We start from the raw sequence: 13,630 nt of genomic DNA, 5'->3' as shown, positions 1-13,630 counted from the left end.
ATACATTGTATGTACACGACATGCATAGGACATGCACATAGATTTGAGCTCAACCCAAAAACTCATAGCTCACAGCTTTATCTTTGAAATCAAAAAAATGATTCAATCAGAAAAATGGCCCTAAACTTTACATGAAGAATCGAAGATTCATTAATTTGAATTTGGTATCAAATTTAATTGGGTTCAAATATTTCAAGGATCTGAAAAAATTGCAGTTTGAATGGGCACGAAAAAATCCAACTGGATCAAAAGAAATTGTTTCACGAACTCTTTCACTTTTTTCGTATTTGCAGGGCCTACCTCTGAATCAAATTGGTAAACTACGTTAATGCGAAGAGTATAAAAAATGTGAATACGCACCATTTACACATAATACACTATATGCGCACCACATGCACATAATATGTATAGTATATGCACATGACCCTTAACGTCATCTACGTTTTTTTCTTAATTTTGTTTGTCGTCGAGGCCAACTAGGTTGTGGTCATACTCACTAAATTCTGAGGCACAACATACATGCATCATAACCAGTGAACCTTCCCGCTTCTCATATTAAGATGTAGTCATGCACACCATATGCACACCACATGCACATTAAGGAAAAAATTTCACAAATTTCTGCAATTGAACACTTTAATAAAAAATTGTTTCATCCCAATCTTGTAGCACGTCAAAACTTAAAATTTATTCCACAACCCATACGCCCCAACATGAAACACAAACCCTAATTTAACTTCTAAGTATTAATCCATCTTACAAACAACCAATTTATTTCATAAATCATTGATGAAGGAACTTGGTACTAAACACCCCTGCCTTACTATGCCTGTCGAAGCTTCAGTTGCGGGAAAAAATAGAACTTTTCGACCAAAACAAAAAATATGGTACAAAACTCAGCTCACTCTTCTCACCTCTCTCTTGCATCCATTTGTTCAAAATCAAAGGTATGAGGTGAACTCAAAACCCAGCTCACTCTTCTCGCCTCTCTTTGGACTTCCATCTCTATGAAATCGGAGCTCAGAAATCTAAGGAAAGGAAAGGGAGTAGAGAGAGAGAAAAAATGAGAGAAGAGAGAGAGCAAGGGAAAGAGTACTCATTTATATATGGGTATTTTAATAATTTCGGTTTTGTACATGTTGTGCATGACCTTCAGTTTGTCTTATTTTTGTCCCAAAATTAAGAAATTGTCTTATTTTAGGGTATTTCCCAATAAATTTTGTAATAAAGGAAGATAGATCACGTTGGCAAACACAAAAAGAACCTGTGACAGAAGTAGATAAAAAAAATGGTACAATCAGATAAATACATTTAATCTAAGACGTAAATGAAACCCAACAAAAACACAAAGATAGGGTAAAGATAGATTGAAATATCATGTGTCATAGGTAGATAAACAACATGCTTAAGGAGAGGAAACGTTTCATAAAAGAAATACCATGTTGGGATTAGAACATCTGCCATGTTTATCAAGCAATATATAAAGATGATAGAAAGAAGAATATCTCAAAGAAAGCAGAGAAGAAAAGAAACAGAGCAGCTGAAGTTTTTCATGAAAAGATTTTTTGATATTCCCTTTTGGATAATTGTTCCCGGTGCACAGGACAACTCCCTTAGACAATAGCCCATCATCATTACAATTCATCTCTGCCACACATGTGGCAATAGATTAGAGTTTAAATCAAAATTCAAATTAACAAATTTGATATACAAAAAGACAGCAGAGTAACAACGGTTAGTGCATTTTCCTTTTCTTTCCTTTTGCTTGGCCATTTGCTCCTTTTTTATATACCTCGTTAAGCATGTACGTGCAGAAGATATTTTTTGAATTACGGCATGTTATGCACGATTTACACGTTTTAAATGTATTTATATGCGTGAATTGCTTTCATAATTTTTTTTTATGACAAAAAAAAAGTCAAATATTTGAACTAATTGAAATGCTTTTTTTTATAACCGGCACTATGCGCCTAAAATAGATAAAATAATATTTAATAAACAACTGATTGAATCACATTATTGTGTGCGTGTGAAAAACATTTTTTTATCACCAGCGGTACGCTTCTCTTAAGATGTTTTGAACGTGTTTAAAAATAGAGAAAATAATATTTAATAAACAACTGATTGAATCACATTATTGCTAGCTTATTGTGAGGTTAAGCCCATCCCCTCCCCCTAGTGTAGATAACATCGTGTGTTCACATAAATAAAAGGCAATCATTTGACCACTAATTGAATCACATTATTATACTCGTGCGAAAGACCTTTTTTATAACTGGCACTACGCTCCTCTTAAGATGTTTTGACGTGTTTAAAAATAAATAAAATAATACTTAATAAACAACTAATTGAATCACATTATTGCTAACTCATTGTGGGGTACTAATTATATATGCAAAAAACACTATACAGGAAAAAGTTAAATATTAAAAACATTGTTTATCATTGTGCAGTAAATAGTTAAATATTAAAAATATTGTTTATCATTGTTTATATGATGAAAATACCCCTACCATATTTGATGCGTTACTTTGGGCTACTTTTGAAGTTTTTTGTTTTAGAGGCATTTCTGTCCAATATTTTTTTGTGAAGCATGTGACCCCAAAAATCACTGTTCACAAGCCCTGCCGGCTTTATATATAGATGTATGTTTGTTTTGATTTTGTTCTCATATTTCTTGATCGTTTTCTAGAAAGTTTTTTCCTTTTTTCAATTTTGTTCTTTTAAAATCAGCTAGGAAAAAAGTTTCTTCGTTTTGTGTTGAACCCGTTGTTAATTTTTTGAAGTGAGTACAAGAAAACTCAAGGCAAAATATTGATGTGGTAAAAAACCTCAGTTTTTATCACAAACGATGCCCGTTGTCAAATGCGATATAACCAAAAATTGTGTCCAAGATAAATTAGGAACTAACACCACATGCTATGCCTTTGTGGATTACTAACTCAACCAATGCCCGTAATAAATATATTTTTGTCACAAATAACAAAAAAGAAAAGAAATATATATTGTTGTAGGCCTAATTTACATAATTGTATTTAGGACTAGAGAAGGAAAGGGCCGGCGGCAAGAGAGAGAGAGAAGAAAGATGTAATTCTGATGTGTGTGTTTTATCACCCTATTGTGCCTTTATTTATAGTAATAAGATATGTTAAATCCTTAATTTATAGTAGTAGGATAGGTTAAATCCTTACCCTAATAAGATTACAACTCTAATAGGATAATATATACTAAAGGGAATATCCCAAGATATCCCTAGCCTACACTAAAATTTATACAATCACATTCCTAATCTAATATGACTGCAACATTCCCCCTTGAGTGTGTAAATACTTAAACAAAACATCGCATCAGGTCTTCAGCAGATAAGGTAGAACAATTGATGAAGTCGTCGGCATAACAGGTGAATGCGAATCACAAATTAAAGAAAGTATGCATTGGTTGTAAAACTCACAAAACCTCGATATGGTAAAACCTAAGACAAGTGAAAACCCATAGACTAAGGAGAAAAGTGAGAAGTATGCATAATGTCTAAAACAAACGTCATACATGACGAAAGTAGTGAACTTAACGGAGTATGATCATCCTAGGATGGATGTCTCATCAAAACCTCGTTAGGTAGCAAAAACCCAGTGGGAAAAATGCTCCTAATCGTAGGAAAAAAAGTACATTAAGATCAAGTGAGTATGCTTCAGGATACTCCCCTTGAGTTAGACATAACTTTCAAATAAGATAACTACAAGCAATTCAACTCAGATAATTTACGCATATCGATTCCTTGGACAAGCTTCTGAAAAGTAGACTTAGGCAATGACTTGGTGAAGAGATCGGCCAGGTTGTTTTGGGAACATATTTGCTTGATTTCAATGTTCTAATGATGTTGTTGCTGGTGAGAATAAAAGAACTTCGGCATTATATGCTTGGTGTTGTCTCCCTTGATGTATCCATTCTTTAACCGATCAATACATGTTGCATTGTCTTCAAAGATCGTCATAGGAAGGTTAACGACAGTAGCAATACTACTAGTGCTTCGAATATGTTCCATGACTGCTCTCAACCAAAAACACTCATGTCAGGCTTCATTCAAGCGAGAATCTCAGCATGGTTTGAAGAAGTTGCAATTAGTTTTTGCTTGGTAGACCTCCAAGATATTGCGATGTCTCAAATGGTAAAAGCATAGCCCGTTGGAGAATGTGCCCTATGTGGGTCAGACAGATAACTAGCATCTGCATAACCAACGAGGCGAGAATCAACCTGAGGATTGAGGGGGTAGCGGCTCCTCTCGAGGATTCATGGGTGTAGAACTAGCCCAAATCCGTCGTACCTTTGAGATAGCGGAAAATTTCTTCAACACCATTCCAGTGTTTGCGTGTAGGTGTATTGCTGTATCTAGATTAACAGCGAAAGAGATGTCGGGTCTAGTATATTGAGCTAAGTACAATAAAATACCAATTGCACTTAGGTATGGAACTTCAGACCCCAAAATCTCTTCCTCATCCTCCTTATGACGGAAGGGATCTCGTTTAGCATTTAGAGTTCGAACGACTAGAGGAGTATTTGAAGACTTCGTTTTATCCTCACTAAAACGTCGCAACACCTTTTGGGTGTAGTTCGATTAATGTACTAGGATTCCATCCGAATAATGCTCAATCTCCAGACCGAGACAATATCGAGTTTTCCTAAGATCTTTCATCTTAAATTCCAATTTCAAGTGAACGGCAATTTCCTCAAGCTCTGCCAGAGTTCCGATGAGGTTCATGTCGTCGACATAAACTGCAATGATCACAAATCTGGAATGTGACTTCTTGATGAACACGCATGAGCATAGTTCGTTGTTCACATAACCCTGACTTGTCAAATATTCAATCAAACGGTTATATCACATCTGCTCAGATTGTTTCAATACGTAAAGTGATCTCCTCAATCTAATCGAGAAAGTGTTTTGTGGTCTGGAACTATTTGAACCAATCAATGTAAGTCCTTCTGGAACTTTCATGTAGATTTTTGTATCTAGATCCCCATAGAGATATGCGGTTACCACGTCCATAAGCTGCATATTTAGTTTTTCGGAAACTACCAAACTAATAAGGTAGTGGAAAGTTATGACGTCCATTACGGGGAATACGTTTAATCACTCTCAGGGTGTTGAGAGAAGCCTTGTGGTAAAAGACAAAATTATCTTTTCATCATCTTTTGATTGACAAATGGAGTTTTAGATTAACATATGTAGTTTAAAACTTTAATCTTCTTGCTACTTAGTATTACGGTCTAGTGATATTCCTTTTCACTAGTAGGTCTTAGGTTCAATTATCGCAAAAGGTGAATTTAAACCATATTATGCTAGCTTATGGTGAGATTAATCTCATTCTCTCATTTTTAGCTAGATAATATCAATTGTTCAAAAAAAAAAAACCTTTAATCTCCCCACCTACCGATCTTCTTTCAGCGTTCTTGGGCACCGGCCAAGCAGTCACCATCCCGAAAAGGATCCTAATAGGGTCGCGATCCGAGCAAAGGAATCGAGGGGAATGGAAGCGAATCAAGAGGGCGATTCGGCACCAAAATTTGTATGATGAATTTTATTGTTGCGGAGCAATGAGTCAACTCTTTGATGACCGCATTCCTATCACACCCAGCACCTTTGACCTTATTGTTCTTGGAACGGGCCTCCCTGGATCCGTGATTGCTGCCGCAGCTTCTACTGTCGGAAAAGCTGTTCTTCACCTTGACACTAACGAATTTTACGGCGGCCACTTCGCCTCTCTTCCCCTGGATGATCTCTTTCCCTTCCTAAATTCTCATGCTTCCCCACCCTCCTCCTCTTCCACAACCACTACCACCACCACCACCTCCACAATTACGGGACATGATGATTACACCGCCTTACCCCTCACCCGGCGCTTGCTCCACTCCGACATTGAGACGGTTACCTATGCCCCTCAAGCCCTTGCCCAGCATAACCCCAAAAGATTCTACATTGACCTTAGCGGGCCTAAGGTTTTGTTTCTTGCAGACAAAGCCACGGACCTTCTGTGGAGATCGGGCGTGTCATCATTTTTGTGTTTCAAGGGCATTGAAATGAAGTCCATTTACGACGATATTGGGGAGTTGTGGAACGTTCCAGACTCTCGAGTAGCAATATTCAAAGACAAGAGGCTCAGCCTCATGGAGAAGAATAAGCTGATGGGGTTCTTCAAGCTTGTTTGGCAGCACTTGGAAGCAGCCTCTGACGAACAAGGGAGTGAAGGAAATAGTGAGAGTAGGAATATTTCAGATGAAGATTTGGAGAGTCCCTTCGTTGATTACTTAAACAGAGTGGAATTGCCACACAAGATCAAATCGTACACATCACGTTACCCTTTTTCTGTTTGTTTGTTTGTTTTGTTTTCGGTTCCGATCTTGTTGCTTTGCATCACAATGCTTAATATATGTGTGTTCCTAATTGCCTTGCTATGATTTATGGGTAACCTACATCAGCATTCACCGCACGCTGTTTCTGAATCTGTCTTCAGTATGCTGGCACCTTATGTCATTTCCTTCTCTGTAGAATTATTTTGTATGCCATTGCCATGGTAGACTATGATCAAGACAACCTGGAAGCTTGTAAAAGTATACTTAAGACAAGAGATGGGATCGAGCGGTTATCAATCTTCTACAAATCGAGGTTTGTTTTGTCCTTTCTACTCCGCCCATCACGGTATCCTGTGATGTCTAGATTCTATTTAGTTTTATTGTACTGATGCTTAACTTGGTATTCATATAGTGTTAATACTATCAAATGTGGTCTGTTTTGTTTTATCCACTATCAATATGAGGAAGATAATGTAGAGCTGAGTTTATCTGTCTAGAGGAGAAACAAGAATGAAGCTTGAATAGGTGGAATCCTGTCAGACTCATTGAAATCAAAATCTCAATGGTGTAGAGTACTTGGATCTAACGGAAAACGTGACACGTGACACAGAACCGAGTGCAATGGCGTTCTAGGATTCATATAGCCGACCCCACTAAGTGGGAAAAGGCTTTGTTGTTGTTGTTGTTGTATGTTGACTGTTTCATATGTGTGCTGATGATTCCAGTATGAAACTTATCTCAGTCATATGTCTCATATTTATTTCAAAGATGATAGTTAATAAGTATAATAAGTTACTAATGGTTCTTGTTCCTATTAGGTTGACAAATGCACCTGAGGCTATGATTTATCCTATGTATGGTCATGGGAACTTATCAGGAGTTATAAGCCGCCGCGCTGCTGTTAAAGGCTGCGTTTGTGTAAGTTCATGCAAATATTTGTTACTTGTTTGTCATGGGAAGTGTTTCTCCATCATTGTTGCCCAGTACACGCTTGTTCATATATGTATGCTCGTACTTATTTATTTATTTTTGCGTCAATACTCATGATCTTATTTAACATATACTCTTCGCTATCTTCCTTTTTTTTAATTTGTGCCTGTGTATGAGTGCAGTGCCGTTCTCGGATTCATACTTTCGACCCCACTTTGTGGTATAAAACTTTTTTGTTGTTGTATAGATATGAATATTTGCTTCATGTGCCAATGTTGATACATGAAGTCGTATGTGTCCAAGATTAATAGCTCCCCAAGTCTTCCAACTCCACCGAGTGTCGCATAGTTGGTCCTTCTGTTATCTGTGACTTTTTATGTCAATTATGGGGAGAAATAGGGGTCAGATTTTGGGAGCCATATGGTGTCGGAGGGGTTTTTTTTGGTTGTTGAGGACATTTTTTTCTTTACAATTTTATTCTGTTTTAAATCTTGTATCTGAGAAATCTGCCATGCAGGCTCAACGAGTTCCAGTTGCCGTGCTTATGGACAAGGTATGTGAGTGAGGATAGTTATACTTGTTTCTTATATTACATGGTTAATCGAAAGAAGTTAAAGTTTGGTTTTCTGAATGTTGAATATTTGCAGGACAGTGGCCAATATAAAGGTGTGAGATTAGCTTCGGGTCAGAATTTGTATAGTGATCAGCTAGTTATGGATCCAACTTTCAAGGTCCCATCGCTGCCAATTTCATCTCCACCAGACGTGAGAGGAAGTCCTCAAGTTTTATGCCAGAAAGACGATAAACGAAAGGTGGCTAGGGGAATATGCATTACAACCAGTTCACTGAAGCCAGATATATCAAACTGTTTGCTTGTATATCCTCCAAGATGTAAGACGTAATATGTTTAGATTTTGTGCTTTGTTCAAAATGAGTAACAAGAACATAATCAGTCGATTCCATTTTTTTCCTCGCTAGCTTTGTACCCTGAGCAAGATGCTTCGATCCGGGCAATCCAAATAGGTGGAAGTTCGGCTGAAGTTTGTCCAAAGGGCATGTATGTTTTTGCTAAACCAATAAAGTCTTCACATACATACATGCACACAGCCTACACAGGGATACACAAATATTTTTCATGATTTTACGTTTGCGCATGTGTTTATGATTGGATTTATGCACCAGATGTACAAAATCAAGCATTAATATTTTGCTTAGGGTAAATTGTTTAGGTTTTCTTTGGGTGAATCACAGTTTTTTGGATATTCCTATGCTTACATTTGGATTAGATGGATAAACATGGTGCAAAGAGTAATATGCCTTCACCCCTTTGATAAATCTGTTAAATTGACATTCTTCAGGTTTGTGGTGTACTTTTCTGTTTTATGCGAGGACGCCAAACAAGGGAAAATGTTGCTACGTGATGCCATGAATGCGCTTCTCAAACTTGCGCTTTCTGGAAACCCTTATGATCGCATCCTTGATGGTGAAGATGCCGAAGTAAAACCTACTTTGTTATGGAGCATGTTGTATGTTCAGGAACTGACTACGGTGTGCCATTCTCTCCCTCTCTCTCTCTCTCTCTCAATCATAACTTTCACGAACTCTCCGAGTAGTCTTCATTCATACATATGCAGCCATTTCTTGTTGAAACCATGTGGTTGTCGATTTGGCATATGGGATTTGAATCTTTGGTTGTATGATGTACGATGAATTTTACGATTTTAACTTTGATTTCAGGATGAACAGGGTTATTTCCTCTCAACTCCGATGCCAGATGCCAATCTGGACTACAATGATCTCATAGATTCAACTGCGGCGGTATGTCATCCTTAGTTTCTTGAATCAATTATGTAAAACTTTATAATTAACATACAAATTATGCTTGTACTTGGCAGCTCTTCCATACGTTGTATCCACATGAAGAATTCTTTCCAGGGACAAACGCGGTTGATAATTTGGAGGATGATGGCAGTGAGGACTGAGTGAGCCACTTCTCCTCAAAGTCTTCAACCTTTTAAGAGTAAAATATCGTCGGACAAAAATATATAGTTTGCTTGCTCTCCGAGAAAGAAATCTTCTGCTACCTTGGAGCACAATTATTCGGGTTAACTTCCTATCTGATTGATAATTAATAGGAAAATTGACACACGTGGGCCATTTTCTTGTTCTTGTGACCAAAATAGGACAAAACGGCCATGCACTCCATGCTCACCATGCTCAAAAGCGGGCGATTTTTTTGTTCTTGAGACCAAAATAGGACAAACCTCTAAAAAGACGCTTGAAAAAAAAAATTGCGTTCTTTGTAAGTTTATTTCTTTTTTTGCAAATAAATACATAAATACTTTTATTACAAATGTATGAAATATTCATCATCCCAAAGAGATTAATTGGATTATTTCGAATCTTGATAGTAAATATTTATGTATTTTCCACACGTTTTCCTTGAATCCCAAACATAAACTTCATTTGGGAAAGAACGACGATTGTCACATGATAAGATGTTTCAAAGAATCAAATTAATGGTGGGAAAATTGCAACTAAACTAGTTGCTTCAAAACATATACAAGATCAAAAGTAATGTCAGAAATAAGTTGGAGGAAAAGAAATATAAAAGACACGATTATTGGTCACTAATACGAAAGGGGGGAATGAACAAGGCTAAGGAGAAACCGATGAAGGGTTCTTTCTCGTCTTCAATGTTCGTAAGTGTAGGTGCTCATCTCGTTCCAGGACAAGTAACATTTGATCTTCTTGTTTTGAGGCACATGAAACTTCGGTTCTTTCGGTATGGTTGGATGCTTCATTGACCTAACAACGAAGAAACATGAACTCGACGTAAGAAAACTGTATCACATCCTACTTATAAATACAATGAATATCAGAATATATCCCGCTCAACAAAGAAGGTTCGATGGGATGCAGCACGTATTGAGGATATCGGTTTACAATCATGCCAAAGTTCTAGACATGCAACAAAGTTCAAGAGAAAGGGTCTATGTATTGGATTACAATCGGATCAATCTCAAGTACCTTCTGGGAATGAAAGGCCTGTCAAAGTAGGGCATTGGCTGAGCTTTCGGAACAAGCTCCTTTTTCAATCTTCTTATTTCCTCCTCTTCTGCCAACTGCAAGAGAACAATACCAAAACTCATAATTCAGGTCGAGAATAACTACGACAGTAGAAAGCTCATCAAGTGCAATAACTCTTTACCTTCAGCAGTCTTTCTCTTTCCATCTTGTATTGCTCAAACAGGCTCATCTTCTCTGCCACCTGATGGGTGCACACGCATTAAAACCACATTCAGAAAAGCAATTCGTATTCAGAAAAGCAATTCATTGTCGCAAAGTTAATTCTACACAATCGAGGCAAAACTCATTTCCCAAATGCTACCTGAAAACAATTTTTCCAAACAGAGTTTGTATGCACTACTAAGCCGAGAGTGATTGCAAATATAGTGACAAAGCGCATATTCTTAAGGCTGAAGTTTTCAAAATCACCTGATGGTCAAACTCAGCTCGCTCGACTGCCCGCATGTCACTGTGGAGCTTCAGGTCTGTTGGTATTGTTATTTCTTTTACTGGAGGTTTCAGTAAGCACTGAGATGACAAATACAAAGATATGCATACAAGTTAGTGGTTCGGCCTTGTCCGTCTTGCAATAGCAATAAAATCACTTAAATATAGTCCTTTTCATGTGATTTGGGACATTGAATTGGTATTGATACCTCTGGTTCGTCAGTTGTCCATGGGAGGCCCTGAGCAATTGGTATCCGCTGCCTCTCCTCCTCCATCATCATCTCTTGTAGCTTCTTCGTGAACTCTTCCTCCTTTTGTCTTCCCCTTTCCTGATATCACAAAACAAAGTTAGAAGCAACGCAAACCAAGTAAACTTTCAAGTGCTTTTCGATACCATTCATTTTCAGCACAGTTTACCTCTGTTCTTAGCTTGAATGGCTTAGCGCTAGTGGCTCTCTGTTGCTTCTTCTTCTTCCATCTCCCTCCTCCGATTGTGCTGGAAGACTCAGAGCTCTGAAATTCGAACCCGAATGCAAAGGTAACCTGAGTTAGTCAAATCATTTTCAATCTCCAAACAATGTAAAAACAGTAAGGACAAGAATTACATTTCTTCGGCTCCTTCGCCCCCCATTCGAAGTCCTGCTTGAGACACTGTTTAGTCAAAAGAGCACAACCAAACTCAGTCAGGACATACAACAAACATCTGATGTGCATCAAATTCTCATGCTAACTATAATCAAGTATAATTGCTAACCTTCCCAGACTTCCATCCCAAGAAGAAGAGACTGAAGTTCGCCGATCCAGACCGAGATTCTCCGACGTCAAGAACAAGTCCGACGGGAAAAACGAAGAAGACGAGACCTGTGTTTCCAGCGCCTTAGGAGGAGGCTGCAATCCGGGCAATGCCCACTTCGCCGCCTTCTTCCCAATCTCTTCCGCCGCTTCCTCCTCCCCATTCTGCTCATCCGAATCCTTCGAGCTCGGAATCGAAAGCAGCTTCTCAAACGCCTGAACCAAATGCATCACCTTCCCACTCGTCGGCACGCTTTTCCTCGCCTCTTCCAGCAACTTGTCCCTTCTTCTCTTGATTGTCGAACAACCCATTTCACTATCCGGGTCAATATCACCCGACCCATTTTCAATCTGAAGGTCCTGAATCCTCAACCCCTCCTCGATTTCTTCCTCCAGTTCACGCCCAGCTCTTTCGCTCTCCTTCAAACTCTCCGATTCGACGTTGTCGTTTCGCTTCTTGAAGAACTCTTCCTGCGACGCCCTCAGATTCTCATACGCAACGCAGAGGCACATCTTCGAATTGCCCTTATCTTTGCACTTGCAGGAGACGTTCGGGTTCTCCTTCTTTGATTTCTTCTTCGCAACGATGAACTTCCTCTCCCGGATCTTGTTCCGGGGCGAACGACCAACCGGGTTCGGGTTCTTGGACGCCGATTTCTGGGACTTCCCCGCCGATTTCGTCGCAGGGGAAGCAGTTTGTTTCGGGCCAGGCGAAACATTGGGGTTCATATTCTCAGTGCATCTTGATTTCTCGTGCTTCTTGTATCGAGACCCGTGTTGGTCTTTCACAGGAGTCACCACTCCGGCGTTCTTGCCGATAAAATCCATCAAAATATGACCGGAAAAGAGAGAAGATTCGCCGGAAACAACTGGGCTTGGTGGGTTTAGAGAAGAAAATCAAGGTTTGGTGTTTTGGAAGCGAAGAAAGAATGGTGATGGATTGATGGATTTGGAGAGAAGGGAGAGAAAAAGGGAACGTTAGAGCAGTCGACGCTCTCTGTAACGGCTAGTTTTTTTAGGGGATTATATGTGGACCATCTGATAAAAGCTTTTAAAATTTCTGTGTGTTTGAACCGTTGGATTAAGTTTTTCTAATTTTTTGGGTCGTTTGGATTAAGTTATTGGGAGAGACGATGGCGATATCGCTGTTGGATTTGATTTACCAACCGTTGCAGCCGAATAAGGTAGGTCGTCTGACCAAAATACCCCAGTTATTGAATTTTGGACTTCATTGGACCTGACAAAAGGATCGTGTTTGTCGTATTTTTGTCCTTTTTATGATATACATATTATCTTAATAAATCGTGTTGTATTAACCTGTTATCTTAACATGTTTTTAACAGGTGACCCAATAACAATTTAACAGATCGTGTTATTTTATGTCAAGTTAGGATCATGCAAGAACTTGTCATGTCTATTGTTTAGACGTTGCAAATGGGCCATTAATTGTTTTTGGCCAAATAAAAATTTGTCATGTGTTCCTTATTTTTTAAAATTCAAGAAAAATCAATGACATGTTCATTACTTTATAAAACAATGAACATGTGTTAATTTATTACTGGACAAAACTAAAAAGTGAATACTCAAAAATTATCCTATAATAATACAGTGGAAGAAGAAAGCAAGAGTAATGTAATATGAGTAATGTTATACTTATAATATTTTTCATACCATATTTGTATCATCTCTTAATTAGAGGAATGGCCCACCGATTACTCCACCTCTCCAATCCCATCTTCCTCCCTTTCTCACAAACCAACACCACCGTTATCGCTAGTCGGACGGTGGGCTAGCGCCTAGTGCCTAGGCGGAGTCTAGGAAGGCGCCTAGGTAGATATATGCCATATTGGTTAAGATATTTTGAATGATTATATCTAATTTTTATAAAAATAAAAATAAAAATCCCACTTGTGTCAGTGTGTGGTGTGGTGTGGTGTGAAGAGGTGCATGCATCCTCCCAATTTTCAAAAAGCACCACGTGTGCGGTCATGTGTGACCCTTACCCTCCATCCCTAGTCCACATCCCTCACACATCAGTCAAGAG

At 38.5% G+C, this 13,630-nt stretch overlaps 2 protein-coding genes across 2 annotated transcripts; one reads left to right on the top strand and one right to left on the bottom strand.

Annotated features, from left to right (window-relative positions):
• The first annotated feature begins 5,398 nt into the window (after window positions 1-5,398).
• LOC103950995 (rab escort protein 1) lies at window positions 5,399-9,680 on the top strand. The gene is made up of 9 exons (XM_018648342.2): window positions 5,399-6,338; window positions 6,545-6,661; window positions 7,167-7,266; window positions 7,796-7,831; window positions 7,926-8,169; window positions 8,257-8,335; window positions 8,637-8,826; window positions 9,016-9,096; window positions 9,174-9,680. Exons 1-9 carry the CDS (start codon window positions 5,593-5,595, stop codon window positions 9,258-9,260), a joined length of 1,680 nt encoding a protein of 559 aa, XP_018503858.1. The 5' UTR covers window positions 5,399-5,592; the 3' UTR covers window positions 9,261-9,680.
• A 99-nt stretch (window positions 9,681-9,779) lies between these two features.
• Window positions 9,780-12,595, bottom strand: LOC103951075. Its single transcript, XM_018648343.2, has 8 exons — window positions 11,549-12,595; window positions 11,400-11,445; window positions 11,212-11,307; window positions 11,004-11,123; window positions 10,777-10,875; window positions 10,490-10,549; window positions 10,309-10,403; window positions 9,780-10,086 (listed from the first exon to the last, which is right to left on the bottom strand). The coding sequence occupies exons 1-8, from the start codon at window positions 12,412-12,414 to the stop codon at window positions 9,972-9,974; spliced, it is 1,497 nt and encodes a 498-aa protein (XP_018503859.2). The 5' UTR covers window positions 12,415-12,595; the 3' UTR covers window positions 9,780-9,971.
• Between the last annotated feature and the right edge of the window lie 1,035 nt (window positions 12,596-13,630).

This window comes from the organism of the source record quoted next, unplaced genomic scaffold (assembly GCF_019419815.1).
Source record: "Pyrus x bretschneideri cultivar Hongxiangsu unplaced genomic scaffold, Pyrus_bretschneideri_v1 Contig13, whole genome shotgun sequence".
Classification (NCBI taxonomy): domain Eukaryota; kingdom Viridiplantae; phylum Streptophyta; class Magnoliopsida; order Rosales; family Rosaceae; genus Pyrus; species Pyrus x bretschneideri.
The sequence above is the reverse complement of the archived record's forward strand: the minus strand, read 5'-3'. Positions and strand labels throughout refer to the sequence as shown.